This window comes from Heterocephalus glaber, unplaced genomic scaffold, assembly GCF_053883595.1.
Source record: "Heterocephalus glaber isolate CG9 unplaced genomic scaffold, H.glaber_assembly_v1.0 deba00001067, whole genome shotgun sequence".
Classification (NCBI taxonomy): domain Eukaryota; kingdom Metazoa; phylum Chordata; class Mammalia; order Rodentia; family Bathyergidae; genus Heterocephalus; species Heterocephalus glaber.
In genome coordinates this window covers 6237895-6255892 of record NW_028258187.1, presented here as the reverse complement: position 1 = coordinate 6255892, position 17998 = coordinate 6237895, and the positions used below count along the sequence as shown (strand labels likewise).

The 17998-nt window shown below is 41.2% G+C and overlaps 1 protein-coding gene across 1 annotated transcript in view; it reads right to left on the bottom strand.

Annotated features, from left to right (window-relative positions):
* Positions 1–17998, bottom strand: part of Ush2a (usherin) — a 692185-nt gene that overhangs the window by 379877 nt on the left and 294310 nt on the right. Inside the window, exons 26-29 of the mRNA XM_013066500.3 lie at positions 14285–14558; positions 8994–9197; positions 8828–8908; positions 4500–4694 (exon numbers count right to left, since the gene is read on the bottom strand). Coding sequence (XP_012921954.2) covers positions 4500–4694; positions 8828–8908; positions 8994–9197; positions 14285–14558 — 754 coding nt within the window. The remainder of the gene's footprint in view (positions 1–4499; positions 4695–8827; positions 8909–8993; positions 9198–14284; positions 14559–17998) is intronic.

Here is a 17998-nt window from a genome sequence, read left to right as displayed (position 1 = left end):
AATTTTCAGGTAGCATTTTTTAACTTAATTGGTAAAGAACCGTATATCAGATAATAAATCTAAATTGCCTGTACTACCAGCAGCAGCGTTACTTTCGCCAAATAAATATGACTCTCACAAGCAAATTAATGAAAATATTAAGATCTAAACAAAAGTAACCTCAGAAGTGACAAAGGGGAACTACTTTCAAGATCAATAACAAGGCTTACTTTTATCCACTTTACCTATTTTTTCTTTCTGGTACCTGGTTCTTACAACAACTGGTGAAGCCCGGCTTTCCCTCACCAATCTATACACCCTTAACCTCTCTACCTGTCCCAGCTTGGATCTGAAATGCCCCTCAAAGGCTCACGTGTTGAAGCCTTGGTCCCAGCTTCCAGTGGTGCTGGAAGGTGGTGGAAACTTTAGCAAGCAGAGTCTAGTGGAGAAAGCAGCTTTTCTCCATCTCAAGCTTCCACCATGATATTCTGACTCACCACAGGCCTAAAAGTAACTGGGCCAAGCAGCCATGGACCAAATCCTCTGGAACCATGAGCCAAAATAAACCTTTCTCCTATAATTTGATTTCTCTCAGGTATTTGGCATAGCAACAGAAAGATGACTGGTATACCCCCAAACTCAGGTTGCTGGCTCTCTACTTTGTTACTCCCCCCCCCCCCCCTTTCTAGTATTCATTTTCTTTACTGTGAAATTCCCTGAGTTTGGCTGTTACCCAAGCTGGCTTTGATGGTTCTCTGTTCACATATCCCCTTGTAATCCAGAGTCTGCAAACTCAGGGTCCTCCTGGCCAAGCCAGAGCTGTCCTCAGTCTTGAAGACTCCCTGCTGCACATGTCCATGCCAGCCCATGTGTTAAAATTGCAGGCAGCACAGAAGCTTAGTGGGGAAGAAAATTACAGAAATTCTAGTCCATACTGGCAGGAATAGAAAATTTGGCAGTCATTAAAAAACAATGACAAAACTGGCAGAAATAAAAGCAATGACATCAACTATAAAAATAAATATGAATGAGTGAAACTCCCCTACTAAAATAGAAAGAACTTCAAATTAATATGCAACTCATTGAAAATAGAGATAGCTAAAACAGTGTGACTTTGAAGGTTAATATATAAATGATGAATATAAAATACTAAGAATAAGAAAAGTGCAAACAAAAATTCAGTATCTTAAGGAGAAATGGCCATAATCACATTAATAGTTGATAATTTTCCACTAATTTTTTTTTTTTGTACTGAGGATTGAACTCGGGTCCTTGCACTTGCGGAACAGGTGGTGGAACCACTGAGCTAAATCCCCGGCCCTTTCTACTAATTTTTAACAGGTTTAGTATATAAAAATAAATGAAATTAATACCAACTGGTCAGTGATTTTACAGTTTTCTTCTGTCTATGTACCACTCATCTGCTTTACATGCCCTATAATACATGGTGCTGACTGTCAAGGAGATAGGGTTCAGAATCATGGAAGAGGCTGATTTAATTTGAAATGCCTCTCTGCACCCAGCTTCTGATTTGATCTTACCTTAAATTTAGAATGAATATCTCAGAGAATGCAGTATATACTACCTGTATGGTATATCTCATATAAATAATAGTCTACCCTGAATGAAGAATATTCATTTTTTTCAATCACTCACAGAAAATTAACCAAAAAAATCCTTTAAAATGTTATATTAATATTATAAAAGTTTGTAAAATATGTGCATAAAATGCAAATCAAAGTAAAAGATAAAATTCAAGAGTCACTTGTATATTCTTTATGTGAAGAGATATTTTGAATCAATGAAAAAATGTGAGTCATACAATAGAAAAGTTAGTAACTAAGCTACTTAGACATGTTGCAAAAGAAGTAAGCCTTGGTGTTGGCTAGGATAAAATAAAATGCATAATTCTGTATTCTGCTTCATTGTGAAAGTAACTGTTTGTGTATTTGGCAGTAATACTGGCAAAAAAAAAAAAAACATACTGCCATTTTTGTTGAAAAAAAATCACTGCAAGTTCAGCACTGTGCTATACACATTACAGACAGCTGCTCGCTCCCGTTCACATTGCGCATTGCACGTCTACCCCTGCGCTGGTGCTATACACATACGCAGAGTCACGCTCTCTTCTTGCAAGTGTAAGGTGTGATCAAAAAATATATTGAACATTTAATGTTTTTAGTTGTTGCAGTAAAAGACACATTGCCATTTGTGCCCCTAAGATAGTCCCTCTCACTTTAAACACATTTATCCCATCATTCGCGCCACTTTCTGAAGAAATTCGAGGTTCTCTTTCACGAGTGTCTTTGGTTGTGCTGTGTTGGCTGCCTCGATGTCCTGAATCCACATAAAACTACTTTTCATGGTCAATTTGACTTTGAGGACGAGCTAGAAGTTGCACGGTGCCAGCTCCAGTGAATAAGGTGGCTCAGGACACACTGTCATGTTTTAATTTGACAGGAATTGCCACAAACATTTTGACTCTATTGTGCAGAATGCTGCCGATGGGTGAAGGAAGATGAGGGTCCTACAACGTTGCTTGGCACATGTGACCATGGCCACAAAGTGAGCAGAAGCCAGATAGAGTGCAGTGGGCACCCAGTGCCTAGGTACCTCCCACGAAAAGGAAGTCTGGAAAGAGGAGAAAGGGACCTGGGGGGGAATGAGATGGACAGATCTCTGTGATTATGTGGGTGCATTTGTTTTTTAACAATTAGGGACAACAGAGAGAATCTGAATGATCCGGGAGGGATCCACCAGGACAGCAACTCTCAGACTGGGGCCTTGGCCGCGGCAGAAGACTTATTACTAACTACGTGGGCTGCTGAGTGCTGGCCTGGTTTCTGCTTCAGCAGGTGGGAAGAGGGTCACCGAGTCTGCATTAATAACAAGTTCTCAGGTGATGCTGCTTATGATGGTCCTGCAGTCACACTTAGGCAGCAGAGAGAGGTCCTAATATATGAAGGATAAGCTACCAGCAACGTCTCTGAGACAACAGGAAGTGCTGGGGTCCAGAGAGTGTGTGAAGGTTTTATTTTTGATACGATAAGGGAAGTGCTGTAAAATCAGGTAGGAAAAAAAAGACAGAGAAGTCTTAAAAAAATAATGAAATTAATATGATACCAAATACAATGCCTACTGTGTGCCAGAAATGGCTTCAAGTGTTTTAGCATATTAACCCATTTAACCTCACCAGACAGAAAATCCTCACCAGACAGAAAAATGCAATTAGTACAGAATTTGAATGATCCCAGGAAAAATGCAGCTAGTACATTTCCATAGTTTGTAATAAGAAAGTAACAAAAATCATGCATAATAGAGTCTGTTTTCATCTAAGGTGTCTAATTTGATACAAAATATAAAAGCAGCAGGTGAGTGGGATGAGCAAGGGAATCTAACATTTGGATAGCTTGGAAAAATAAACAATATTTAAATAGGAGAAGGGGAGAAGGGGTTTATTGTAGAAATATGGCGGGATGGGTATCATTACAGAGGCTTGTTTAAAATTGGGGCTTGAGAATGTCCAGTGATAAACTGCCTGGGATTTTCCAGCCTGCTTAGCGGCCATGTGCAACATGGAAAGGGGTGAGCTGTGGGATTAATGAGGGTGGTATTTTATAGGGACAGAAGGAGCCAGAGCAGGGTGTGGTTTCTTTCGCAAATTGGTTCTATACAGGACTTAAAGACTGTAGATTCTGGAAAATCTAAAGGAGAGAGTAAAGACTGGAGGGGGATGAGCAATAGAGATGTTGGGAAGAGGAAAGATATTTAAGGCTATTCTAACACCTGTGTATATGGGGACTGAATTTATGAATTTTTTCATTGAGGAAATTTCTTCCATCAAATTTGACCCATTTTACCTTTTTTTGGTCAGGGGCAAATGTGGCTTTCTACTGAAATGTTTACTGTTTCATAAAGCTGAAAAACACTGGCTTACTCCATAGGCATGGATTTCAGGGTGAGAGGGGACGCGATGTGTCGGGCTGTATTTCATTGTAATCGCACTTCATGGCAGGCTGCACTGTGAGAAATTGATTCGCTGGTTTGCCATTCAAACTGCTGGAGCTCTGAGGCTCCTCCACCTTGAGGTAATTAGGACTAATCAGCAATTTTACAATAAATAATGGTGGTGTGAACTTGGGCTAATCCCAGAGAGGAAAGTTTTGCATGGTAAAGTAGGTAAGCTGGTCCTGTAGAAATGTAGGATCCTTAAAAAAGGTCTAGGGAGTGACAAGGACTGAGGTCACCTCTGCCCTAGCCTTTAGGGGAAGGAGAAAATATCAGTGGTCACCTTGGAAGGAAATTCTCCATGAAGGTAATGTACATTGGAGAGTTATCCTTTTCATCCCAGCGAGGAAGCTATGGCTTCCACCACACAAGATGGTGGTGACTGTTTTGAATGAGGAAAAATATATGTTTATTTAACGTACTTTGAAAAAAAGCTTTCAGAAACACTTTTTATTTAAAATCCAATCAAAACAGAAGTTTATAAGACCTACTCCTTTAAGGAATCCCTTTACCTGTGAAGGTAGTGGTATCCACAAACTCAGCGCTGGCAGAGGGCGTTCGGGGTACAGGGGGGCCATTCCCACTGTAGGCTCTCAGCACGTACTTCTCGATGACACCTCTAACCCCCACAGGTTCATCCCAGGTCACCTCGACACTGTAGCCATCGATGCTGCGGACTCTGGATGGAGCTGGCACACTTGGCGGAGCTATGAAAGAATAAAAGAGAAAATAGAGAAAATGGCAGTTCTGAAAAGACTATTGCCCCATTCTTCACTTTTAATGGCTGCAGTAAATCAGACTCAACCATTAGCATAAATACAATTTATTAGAGTTGTAACTTTTCAGCATTGATTTAATATGACTGCACATCTTGAGCCATTCGGTTTAAGCGATATTTCAAAACCATCAAAACTCCATCGACATAACATTCTTCCAAGTCTAGTTCAGGTTTTCCAAAAACATTTAATGTATCCGACATGTTTAAACATCACTCATAAAGCAGGAGGTGGATCGTAGGCAGGTAACAAGTGCAAGCCATATAATGACATCCCCCCGGAAGCCCCGTAATTAGACTGTTATTATACATAGTGTTTGACACTTTGATATCTTCCATATATTAGCCAAATATCTCATACATGCGATTGTATTGGACACGAATGGCAGGCCCCTTTTCCAAATTCAATTACTTTTTGAATTATTTTAAAGAAGCAAAGTTCTGCCAGATCTGATAGACCAGAGACATTTTTTTAAAGTTTATTTATTGGTACATTTTAGGTACACAATACACTTACATTCATCATTGGGATCTTGTACCTTTACATGATGCATCTTGGTTCTTACTTTCTCCCCATTCCCTGCCCTCCCTTCACCCCCTCCACCCTTCCCTATTTACAAAGACTTTGTTTCCATTTTTTCCTTTTCTCACATTTTTTATTTTCCCTTCTTTCCTTTCCCCTACTTCTCCCATTTCCTCTTCTCCTTTGGACTTTTCCTATTTCACAATATCAATTGTACATTTTGATCCTTATTTACACTTTTAGTTTTTCACACCAGAGAAACTATTCGGTATTTACACATGTGTGTCCTATTTATTTCACTTAGAGTATGGCCTCAGTTTGCATCCACTTAGCTATAAATGTCTCTAGTTTCTCATTCTTTATGGCTGAGCACTACTCCATTTTATTAACACAAAAAAACACACATCTTCTTTATCCAGTTTCCAGTTGATGGGCAATTGGGCTGTTTCCCAGCTTTAGCTATTACAAACTGTGCTGCTGTAAACTTGGGTGAGCATATATCACTGTGTTATGATTTTTTAAATTCTTTTGGGAAGATACCCAGCAGGGGAATAGCTGGGTCAAATGGAACTTCTAGCCCTAGTTCTTTGAGGTATCTCCATACTGATTTCCACAGTGCTTGCACCAGTCTGCACTCCCACCAACAATGGAGAAGGGTTCCTTTCTCCCCACACTCCCGCCAGCATTTGTTATTGGTTGATTTCTTGATAGTAGCCACTCTTTCTGGGGTGAGATGGAATCTCAGTGTTGTTGTCATCTGCACATCTAGAATGACCAGTGATGTTGAACATTTTTTCATATGTTTATTTGCTGCTTTCACTTCTTTGTCTGAGAAATGTCTGTTCATTTCAGATGCCCATTTTTTAATTGGGTCTTGATATTTGGGGAGTCTGATTTTTTTGAATTCTTTATATAGTCTAGATAGTAGACCTTTGTCTGAGGAATACCTGGTTAAATTTTTTTCCCACATTGTAGGTTGTCTCTTAGCTCTGTTGGTGGTTTCTCTTGCAGTGCAGAAGCTTTTTAATAAGATGAGATCTCAGTTGTTGATTCTTTGTGCTAGTTCCCATGCTACTAAGGATTTATTCATAAAGTCTTTTCCTATGTCAATGTCTCTGAGAGTTTTACCTAACTTATCTTCCAGTAAGTTTAGTGTTTCTGTTTTAATATTTAGATCTTTAATCCATTTGGATTTTAGTTTAGTGCATGGTGATAGATATGGGTCTAGTTTTAATCTCTGGCAAGTTGAAATCTAGTTTTTCCAACACCATTTATTAAACAGGCTATCTTTCCTCCAGTGAGGATGGTTGGCTCCTTTTATGAAGATGAGGTAGCTGAGTAAGTCTGGAGTTGTTTCTGCATCTTCTAATCTATTCCACTGATCCTTGGGTCTGTTTCTTTGCCAGTACCATGCTGTTTTTATCACAGTGGCTTTGTAGTACAGTTTCAAGTTCGGGATTGTAATACTCCCTGCCATGTCTCTGTTGCCTAGAATTGCTTTTGCTATTCTAGGTCTCTTCTAGTTCTAGATGAATTTTTGAATCGTTTTCTCTAGTTCTGTGAAATATGTTGGGATTTCAATTGGGATTACACTTAATCTGTATAGCAGTTTTGGAAGTATGGCCATTTTCACTATATTAGACCAGAGACATTTTTAATTGCATTTGGAGGGCAGCAGGGAAACCTGTGCCCTTGAGATTTTCCAAAGTTATTTTCAGAGCTGTCCTTTTTGGAGTATCTCAAAACAATAACACAAAATGAGAAAGTTTAAAGGAGCTCCAGAACCTCACTTGCAAGTTGAGGCTCCTAATTTCAAAAACCCATAACCTTTAACTATTTATTAGATATTTCTATGGTTCTGATTAGTAACAACTTCATCACAGCTGACTGCACAGGAGACACAAGAAAGAGCCAGAGGAACTCGGTGGCAGGATGATGGATGAGACCTTCACGAGCTGCTCATGGGCTCTGGAGCCCTGTGGATGGAAGATCACCCTGGCTTTCCCACATCAAATATCCTCCTTCTCCGGTCCTGCTGTTCAGACCACTAAAATAGGACAGCTTTCGGGGAAACGAATGGAACAGAAAGGACGAGAGGAGATGCAGAGGGAGGGGGTCCCTGTGTACCTCCAGCAAACAGCGCACACGATTGAGCTGCAGGAGAGGGACAATGGGAGACTCGCAGATTTTATTAGCTCTGAAATGTGGTGCAGGGCAAAGTACAGTGCTATCTAACAGATGGTCTTCTCATAAGGGACAGAGCAAAACTGACTCAAAAATAATTAAATAGTGCAATTATTCTCCAGCCCTTGGGAGCATGTAGCTGCTCGGTGTTGTGGTCAGACTATAAATATGAATTTATGGCATAAGACTGTGTGGTCAGATCGTGACTGTAAATTCGGTGCTGTTTGCATGCTTTCTTGGTGGGTACTAAAGCTATGTAAGCGCCTCACTTTCTAAACACCTATTTAAATTGCTGACATACCTGAAGCAGGCTTTCTGGCATTTTGTTAAGAAAGTAGAGGAATATGAAGTAGGGGCAGAAAATGTGTCAGTAACAAAGGAATAGTACACACAAGAGCTTTCTCCTGGCTCTGCAGGTGAACAGGATTTTAAGAGCTCATTCAGCTCCTGGTCTGGTCTATAAGTAGATGATAATTTAAATCATCCGGGAAAAGTGTCAAGTTTTCCTCTTCTGGAAAACCAGGAGGCAAAGAACCTCACTTTTTAATTATCTTTGAGATTAAGAAGATTCCTCCAAGGATGGCCAGGGTAATAACTCTTTGTTACTTATAAGTATTCTATAGCATCCTTAGACAAATTGTGTCTTGTCTTCCTCCAGACTCACAAGTGCAACTATTTGCAGATGTGCTTGCCTTTCCGACAAACACTTGAGCCCAAGGGGGAAAATGTTGGTCATTTATCTAAAACTCTCCATGATGAGTACCTTCCTGTGATGCTATTACGGGAAGAGATTTTTGTCGCCACTGTCAGAAGTACAAATCACTTCTTGTCAGTTGTCTGAGATCAGAGCTAATGTGTTTGATATCCCAGTTGTTACTCTTTCAAGTCAAAAAGAAAATTAAACTGATTGTCAATTTCTCTCCCAAGGGAGTCGTCTGAAGACCCTAACAGTGAACACCATGGCAAACATCGAAATGATGTGGTAACAATGCCTGCTCCTGACAAGGTCCAGGTCAGGAAAGCTGTCTGAAGACAGGAGGGTGCTGCCCAGCTAGAGAAAACCTGGCCTTGGGGCTCAGCTTCTTCGGCTCTATGCCATCTATAAGGCTTCCCGTTCTTGGACAGATTATGGTAGGCAGTGCTTATTAGATCCTTGTGAATCCAAACAGAAAAGAACCAAGGTGCAGCAAACGGTAAATCCTTAAAAAGTGAAAAGCACCAATCTGTTAAGAGTTGTAGCCACTGATTGTTTCAAACCTAGGCACGCTGTGCCAGAAGATTGAAAAAGGACTCCTACTCCAGGGCGGCTGTCTCGAGTTTCTAGGCAAACACAGGCATGTTAGATAAACAGTATTTACCTGCTGCTGTCGTATGTCCCCGACTCCACTCACTGTATACCGCACCTCCTTCGTGGGAGGCTCTCACTCGATACAGGTATTCTTAAATGGAAATAAGAAGCAGAAGGATTAGCATATTCCTCGGGTAGACAAACGGGCGGTGGACAGGGACAGGGCCCACGGGTACCTGTGAAGGGCTGGAGCCCACTGTCTCGAGCGCTCCGCTGGCGTCCTCGGAACACCGGGATGGAGTCATTTCCCCTGCAGTTAGCAGCGCTGGCAGGTGATAGGCATCCATCCAGATTGACTCTGACAGCGGAGCTGGACACAGATGCCAAGTTAACGACAGCGCCCCTCGAAAATGTAACATCCTTCACGCAGCCGCTGAAACCTAGCAGAGAGGAAGGGGTTGGTGCATTGCAGGGCTGGACTCCTAATTACCCACCTCACCGTCCGGGGCTCTGCACTCTGGGAGGGCCAGGCTAGAGACAATGGCTAAACCTCCAGATCTTGCTTGGGAAATCTCCCCCATGCTCCCGCCTTTCTCTATATGTTAGGCACAAAGAAATTGTAAGTTAGTCACAAAGAAATACTAGTATTTATGGTATTTTAAAAGTCTACGTGTGGATAATTATAACCCAATTTTGGGGAGAGGAAGCATTATTATCTTACCTCTGTAGGCCCACATTGTCTAAATCCTATTTCTTGTTGTGAAATAAAATGAAGGCAATTACGCCTTCCACTAGGGCAGTATTCACGGGGCCCTCAATTCTAGAAAACTGAGTCCTTATATAAGCCAGTCCTCATTATCACCAAAAGCTCAGGTGAATTAGTCTGATTATGCAACTTGCTGGGGAAGAGAAAAGACACTTTGAGGGTGCTATGCAGGGTAGCAGGAGAGAGCATATTGTTTCAAAATATATCAGAATCCTCAGACTTTGCCTGAGTTGCATAATAATCATTTCAGAGGTCTGGAATGTAGTTCCAGTTAAATTGGTGTAGAGATGAGATAATGCTGTGTCCTGTGGTTTTCACTGAGCTCCCCTGCTCTGCAGTATACAAGACTGAATATGCACCGGAGTGTACACCTGAGCACACCCCAGCTTTATGCATGACAGCTCTGCACTCAGCTCGGGAAATCTTAACACTGTGAGGTCCCCACGAGTGTGTTCCTCAGAGGTAGGCGACCTTAGGAAAATCATTGTGCAGCACCCTTCTGCGGAGTTGAGCACGGAACGTGGAAGAAATGGATTCAGAGTTCTCATTGCTGCTTTTTGTTAGCAAATTAGCAACCACAACAAAAAGTCAGCCAGGGAAGAGCAGTGCTTTGAATCACATGCCGGAGTGTGTGAAGGGGAACCAACTGGATAAAGTCTGTCAGGACTCTGCCCAGAAATCTGCACAAATCTGGTACCAAGAGGACCGAGCCAGAGACTTCGGCAGCACACAAACTCTCTCTGCACAAAGCGCTGCCAAGGTTGAAAGGCCTCAGAACAGGCCCAGCTCTTTTCAACCTTAACATGGCCATATTGTTCTCTTCAGCATTTATATGATGTCTTCGAACACATTAAGTTGCAGGCTACTTCCTTTTTAAATGCCTTTTGCTATCATTCACATTCCTTTTGGCCCGAGTGATCGATACCAAGAGTCTATTGTAAACACGCTGTAGACACTAAATAATTTGGCTGCATTGAATTGAAAGCAGTAGGGCTCAGTACAAAAGCACTTGCTGGAGAATTCCTAAGAATCCTCAATTTTTACCAGCAGTAATTTTCTGAATACACACAACTGAGTTACCCCACTTCTCTGTACTTCAATACTCCTCGAAACCACATGAGACCACCACTGAAAGGCTTTGGCCAGTGAGCAGCAGCTTTGGCAAGCACATAAGCATCATTTTTAAGAAATTTGGTATTATTGTGCAGCCCCCAAGGCAGGCAGTGATGATAGCTACAAAACAATGTGTGTGTACTTCCTGTCACTGAGCTATACATTTAAGAATGGCGACAAGGGTGAGCTTTCTGTCTTTTGTATTTCACTAAAATTTTTGAAAATTTAAAATTTAACAAAAATGACATGTGAGAAGGAAATAGGGAGTTAGATCTTTTGCAAAAGGGAAGGGGACCCAAAGATAAAGGGAGACGGGACGGAGGAGGCAGGGAAGAGAATGAAAGGAGAATTACAATGTGTTACGTGCAGGCATCAACTTCCCATGACAAAGTAGTCATTATGCACTGCCAACCTGTTCCAATAAAAAATTAGAAAAAGAATTAACTCACAAGATGGGATTTTTAAGCTTGGTGAAGGCAAAAAATGCTGGTGAGACTTCAAGGAAAAAGGAAAACTTCTACATTGCTGGTGAGAATGTAAACTAGCACAATCATCATGAAAATCAGCACAGAGATTTCTCAAAAAACTAAAACTAGAAATTCCACTCAACTCAAGTACACCTGTTCAAGGCATCTTCCCCAAAGCACTAACGACATCATATTACAGTGATCCATGCAGGCCCAGGTTTACAGCAGCACAACTCATAACAGCTCAATCTTGGAAGTAGTCTGTGTGTCCATCAACACATGAGTGATAAAGAAAATGTGGTATCTACACACAATGGAGCACTGCTGTGCCGCAAAGAAAGATAAACTTGAGTCATCTGTAGGAAAATGAATGCACCTTGAGACCATAGTGTAAAGCGACGAAATAAATCAGACGTGCAACTTAAATATTGAAATCTAAATATAAATAAAGAGTGAAATAAGAGATAGATACTAGGAAGTAGGGGAATGGATCTTCCTCAAGGGGATTTTATTCATCCTCCTAAGACCGTAGCCCTCTGGCCCAGGCCTCGGTGTGTCGGGGGCAGGCTGAGTGAGACTGCAGGGCTTTGGCTGTGTCCTTCCAGTGGGGGCCAGAGAGGCAGGTCTCAGCTCTGCATCACCCAAAGCGCTCCCCACCTGACTTCACAATTTGAATGAAATATGAGAAGAACAGGGGAAAGACAGAAAGCACACGTTTGCCAGAGGAGTGGCGACTCCTTGTCTTGCTCCCTGCCCTTGTGAATGTCAGGAAAGACTCTACCTTTCTTATTCCTCTAAACAGCCTCCAGCCCCTGCCCCAGCCTCTGAATAACTAAAAGGTTGTCCAGGGCTCCAGCTGACATGGGAAAACAGTAGCCGGTTCTCTAGGAACAGGATCCTGCACCAGCAGCTGCTGGACTCCAGCCCTGGCCTCCCTCTCCTTTGGGAGCTCTGTGCAGAACGTGTGACAGCATGCGCCACATCCAATGTGGATGCAAGGGACAACGTCGATGCAACTGCCACGATCTGAGGTGTTACATCTCTTGCAAATTATGTTTCCTTTTCCAAAATGAAGGAGAAATTAATTTCACATTTGATTCAAATGAAGATTGCAAGATTAATGATAAGAAAAACAGCACTAATATGACCAGAAAATAGAGCCTATGACAAAAAATGTAATTTGAAAGGACACAAAAGGAAGAAGGAAGACTTTTAAGACTATTGATGGTGGAGTGAAAGGAATACATTAAGTGAGCGTGATTCATTTCAAATGCAATGCCATACTTGTATATAGTGAGTAGTCTCCCTGACCACCATGTAAAATGCCAGTTCTTTGTACAGATCATTGTCTCTCAAAACATAAAGTCAGAATCTCAAGGAATGGAGGGCACAAAAATCTGCATTTTTAGTAGCTCTTCTGTCTGATCCTTGTGTACTTGACTAGTAACAATAATAGCTAATTTTGATTTCTTACCTTGAGCTACTATGCATCAAGATTTCATCAGCAGTTTGAGAACCACTGATAGGAATGGTGCTGTGATGATAAAAATTTAGTATTACCCATAAATAAAATATCCTTCAGTATCAGAGGTTTAGTCCCAGTATGGGTGAAATTATTCCCCCGGGTCTCTGTTGATGTTTTAAACTTCTATCTTTATCATCTTAAATTTCATTTTAGCCATGTCTCCAGGACTATCAATAGTTATGGGCTTGGGTGTAGTTCAGGAGCATAAGGCTGTGGAGGAAGGTTCAATTTTCCTTAGTTACAAACAGGATCAAATAATTTCACTCATACAAAGAGCTTTCCGGTCCTTTCTAACCTCAAAAGCCTGAAAATCTGGAGAAGCTCTTATATGAATGCAATATTTCCAGCTGCTGTTACATATTAAGTGCCTTGAGAATGTCATTACTGTCTCACACCCCAGTTATTCATTAACTCCCCACTACTACCCTTCTAAAAGTCTCCTTAGAGCTTGTCATATATTTTCCATTCAGAGGCATTTAAATCTTTATGTACTTACCAAATAGGCACAGACTGCTTCCTGGAAATTTTAACCATTCAGGGTACCTGGATTTTAATATTTACAGAGAGCACTTTGTACATGGGACATGCTTGGTCACATGCTGGGAGTTACTGAGCTGCCCTGGCCAGTGGGCACATAGGGAATGCTGGACAGCAACAAGGATGCTGGCCTGAGCCACCAGGCTGCCCAGGACATGCTCCCTCTGGCCATCTGCTCACCAGTCATGTGACCCCTGCTCACCAGTCATGTGACCTCTGCTCACCATGTGACCTCAATCAAGTTCCTTTCCCCTCTGCTTTTCAGTTTCATCAACTGTAAGACAGGGATATGAATCATCATGCTTAACTCACACTTCTCATGAGAAACCTACTCACTTCTGCACATGTGCACAGCACTTGGCTAGTATTAGCCTTTTTAACTACATGACTTCTCTAGCTACCCTCAAACGTCTGTGAGTTCAGTGCTTGCTTTGATTATGAGAGGTGCACTTTTCCTTTCCCTGACGGTTATTAATAATCAGCAACCTACACATTTTTCACCACTAGTGATTGGAATTCAACCAAAGCTTTTCATGTGCTTTTGTTGCATGAAAGTTGTATTGGAAAAAATTTGTTTGCCATTTTTCCCAGTGTTGCACACCAACATTTTTGACCAATATCAAAAAGATCCATAACCAGGTATATTTTCAAGGAAAACATAAAAGGGAATATATTTACCTGTATTATGTATAATATACAATTTATACATATAGTGTGCATGTCACTTATATAATTATCTACATGTTATATGCATGCATTAAATGCATACCACATACTGTACTGTGCATGACATATTATAGAAACGCTAATATATAATATATACTATACAGCATATGTATACAATTATATATAAAAAGACATATTTTCTGCAGATACAATATAGTAAACATGCTGATTATAACTAAATTACCAGTGTACTCTTGAGGGTAACATAGGGCAACTCTTTGAAGAAGTGGTCTGTGATTGTTTTTAGGACTTAAAATTCTCCAATCAAAGGGAGAGGATGTTGGCGGGTAATTTTACCAGCCTGAGACTACTGTCATATCTTAAACTAGAGAATCACCTAACCCAATAGGACTGGGCTGTATTGACCTTTGCATTCCCCTGGAGGAGACCTACCTTGTTCCAGACTCAAGTGTCCATAAGCATCCCACAGTTCCTGTGGGATCCCCCCAATGTGGACGGGCGAATTCACCACCAGGGGCCGCGCTTCAGGGACTGAGTAGCGCTCCATCAGTGCATTCAGGCCTGCTGTTAGGAGCGTGCCTTCCTTTTTCATAACGACTTTGTTCCATTTTCCATTACAGTAGGACAGACCCAGCCAGAGATCCACTTGCGTAAAGGTAAGACTGGCATTTAACCGGAAGCTCAATACTCCACTCCTCAGCTCCACCTGTATTTCATGTTGAAAAGGAAATAGGTGTATAAAAAGGTTGCAGAATTGCAGTTTGAGAGAGAGCAGAAGGTCAATTTCTTGAAGAAAAGCAAGAAATTTCCCTGAAAGCACTCTATAAAAATGCTCCACTTTATCCTAAACAGAACTCGAGTAAGAGATAATGAAATGCTTTGCAAGCCTACAATTGACATGAAGAATGTTGTATTGAGTCAAACAAATTCATACCCAGGAATGATTATGCTACGTGATGTGGTATTAGATAGTCCTAAGCTTTAAAAAAAAAAACATAGTTAAAAGATTAAATCCTAGTGTAAGTGACTGAATGACTGAAGGGAACAGAACAGTTTGAACTATGACTCCATCTCTGAGTTTTTAGAAAATGAGAAAAAACTACTTCATATCTCAATTTCATTTAGGGGAAAATATGACAAGACAATAAGAAAATGAAATGTCAAGCTCGATGAAGCTTATTTTAATTGGTTAGTGAACTCAATTTCAAATTTGTAAGATATATTTTGATTCAATATTTCAGCTTTGTTCTAAATCTCTAACATAATTGCTCTGATGTGTATTCTTTTAGATTAATGTGCCACTTTCTAATGTGAACACATTTGATCCAAATTTTCATAGAAAAGGAAATATATTCATATGTGTTCTTTCAAAATGTTACATGATAATTATTTTACCTATCACATTTTTGTTTAATTAGAAGTGAAATCAGCCATCACAGGATAGTTGAAAGTTTGGGAACAATTTTTTCAAGTTAAACAAAATCATACCAGACAAAATTATGTTCTTCACGTAAGTATCATCTTTATGAAGTACACCAGGTAAGCTGACATTCACTTAGACTTTTCATTCAATAAATGTTGAGTCTACAACTATGTTCAAATATCTACTGCTGTGAATCAAATAAGAAGCACCCTCATCAGAGAGGTGAACATGGGCATGAGGGAAAACTATGACCAAGAGGCGGACAGGGCTGCATGGAGGCAGAGGACAGATGTCGTTTGTTCCCTCAGCACTGGGAAAAGTGTAAAGTATTTAGAAGTATCAAAGTCATGGAGGGCCCTTCCAGGAGGGGAATTAACATGCACAGCAGCAGGGGGACAGCAGCTTTAAAGAAAGGTAGCAAAACAGAGCGCACGTATAAGGGTGCGAGTGAGTGAGAAAGTCTTGCCAAGTATGCAGAGACTGGATAGTGGAGGATTTTGAGCGATGGGGAAAAGTCAGTCTTTTTCCTGTCTGACACCAATGTCCCCATGCTTCCACTGTGCCCTTGTCCCAGAAGTTCACCCTCCCAGGACATAAGAAACACATATTAGAAATTAGGAAGTCAGTAAAATCATGAGAAAAAAACCGGAGAGCCACTAGAATAAGGATAATACTAATGGTGACAGGGAAGCTCAAGATAAGTACATTGAGAAGCAGCTCCACAGGACCCGTACATAAATGTATCAGGTGAATGCAGAAGCTAAGGACACCCATGACCTTTAGGGGAGAGCTAGTGGGGTGTTTTTTTTCTTCAACACCGTATGAAAAGCCTTTGGGGATGGCAGCTGCTTGGGATGGGAGGAAGGGCACATTCGTTGTAGATACACGGAGTTTGAAATGTGGATGACACACCCAGAAGATACCTTTCTGGAAGAAAATTGAACATAAAGATATGTGATTAGTAATGAGCCAGTAAAATGGAGAACACTCATGATGAAATAAATAACATCACCCAGTTTATGTTAAAATAGGGAAAAGATGGGCAAAGGATGTAGCTCAGCGGGGCAGCATCTGCCTGGCAAGCGCAAGGTCCTGAGTTTGATTCCTAGCACCAAAAAAGTAAGATAAAGTCAGTCTGCAGTGGCACAGGGTGAGGCAGGAGCCCTTTGTGCAGCGGTTTCAAGGACTGACTTTGGTGTGGAAAGTGGAAAAAATAAGAGTAACTAGTTTCCAGGCATCTGACTGTAAAGGGAAGGAAAATACAGCAGAGGAGGTTGCACAGTTTTTTCAAAAAAGTTAAGACAAATGAAGATCAACCATTTGACATGGCAAGGGGAAAGAGCTCATGGAGGGGGAAGGCTTGAATTTACAAAGAAAGGGTGACTTGTCTAACAAGCTTCTGCAGAAGAAGCAACAGAATCTCCAGGAAAGCCACATGGGAACTTTGGTTTTAATTGTGGCAATTGTATATTTTTCCCCTGAGTAAGAAGAGAATGAAACCAAGCTTGGCTCAAATATGGTACAGGTCATAGGGAAGGAGTTTAAAAGTCAGGGAGTTAAATGTCTGAGAAGACCCCAAATCCTGAAGTACTTTCTCTTTCAGCCCCATACCTGATATGTTAGCAAATGCTGTGAACAATGAATATAATGGAATGAACGAATTGGAATGTGCAAACCTCAGAGTGTCAGTAATGCTTAGATGGGTTCTATGATGCTACAGTATTCAGCAATCTGGCTACTGAAACTGCAAAGCAAGGTGACTGTGCTGATGGACACAGAGTGGAGGAGTTGAAGATACGAGCTCAGGACACTGGTGTTAGGCTAAGTAAGGAGCAAACGACTTACATAGAGGGTAGAGTCCTAGCCGGTGGTCTCAAAGTCTTTGTGAAAATGAATGAGAATGAGAGAGGAGGAAAGTTATATTTTGAGATTTAAGATTTTAGCAGGGGAAACATTCTGTCTAGTTCCAGGGGAGAGAGGTGTATACTGGAGTTATTCAGGACCTCAGGGAGAGTTCTGAGTATCTGTAAGCAGCCCAAGTCTACAGATTTGGGAGACTAGAAGGTAAGTTGTGCAAAGGTCTGCTTCCTTTACACTTGTACAGGCAGTGCTAAAAGAAAGAACAGCACTCAATATATATTAGCCTAAACGCATTGATTCTTTAAAATTCACCTTCAAGGCCAACTTAGAGTCGACGTATTATTTAACACAGTGGGGATGTATTATATGTTCAAAAGCAATGCAGGAGGAAGATGGAGGCTGCAGCAGCCTGTGTGAGCCTCCAGCAGAGGGGCTGAGGAATGGATATCTCAGGCTCCTCCACAGCTATCCACGTAGAGACAACTACACAATGCTTGGCAAAGGTCACCAAAGGATGAATCCTTGGCATGCTCCCCATCTCATTTATTCATCCAACACTTTTTATTGTGCACATGCACTTGCAATGCTTAGGCAACGAGGACAGAGTGCAAAGACACCCAAGGTCCCTTTACTCAGAGAGAGACACGCCAGGGCAGAGGCTGACAATAAACAGGAGAACAAACACATACTTCAACCAGGAGTCTTACTAAATGCCTGAAGGGTTAAGTTTCCATTTCCCTCCTCAGTAAAACTGACAGTATATAAACAAGGATGCAAAAAGGCCTGAACTGAAAATATCTTAGATTCTAAATATCTAAAATCACCAAGACACATATTTCATTTCCTGTTTGCCTAGATAGCAA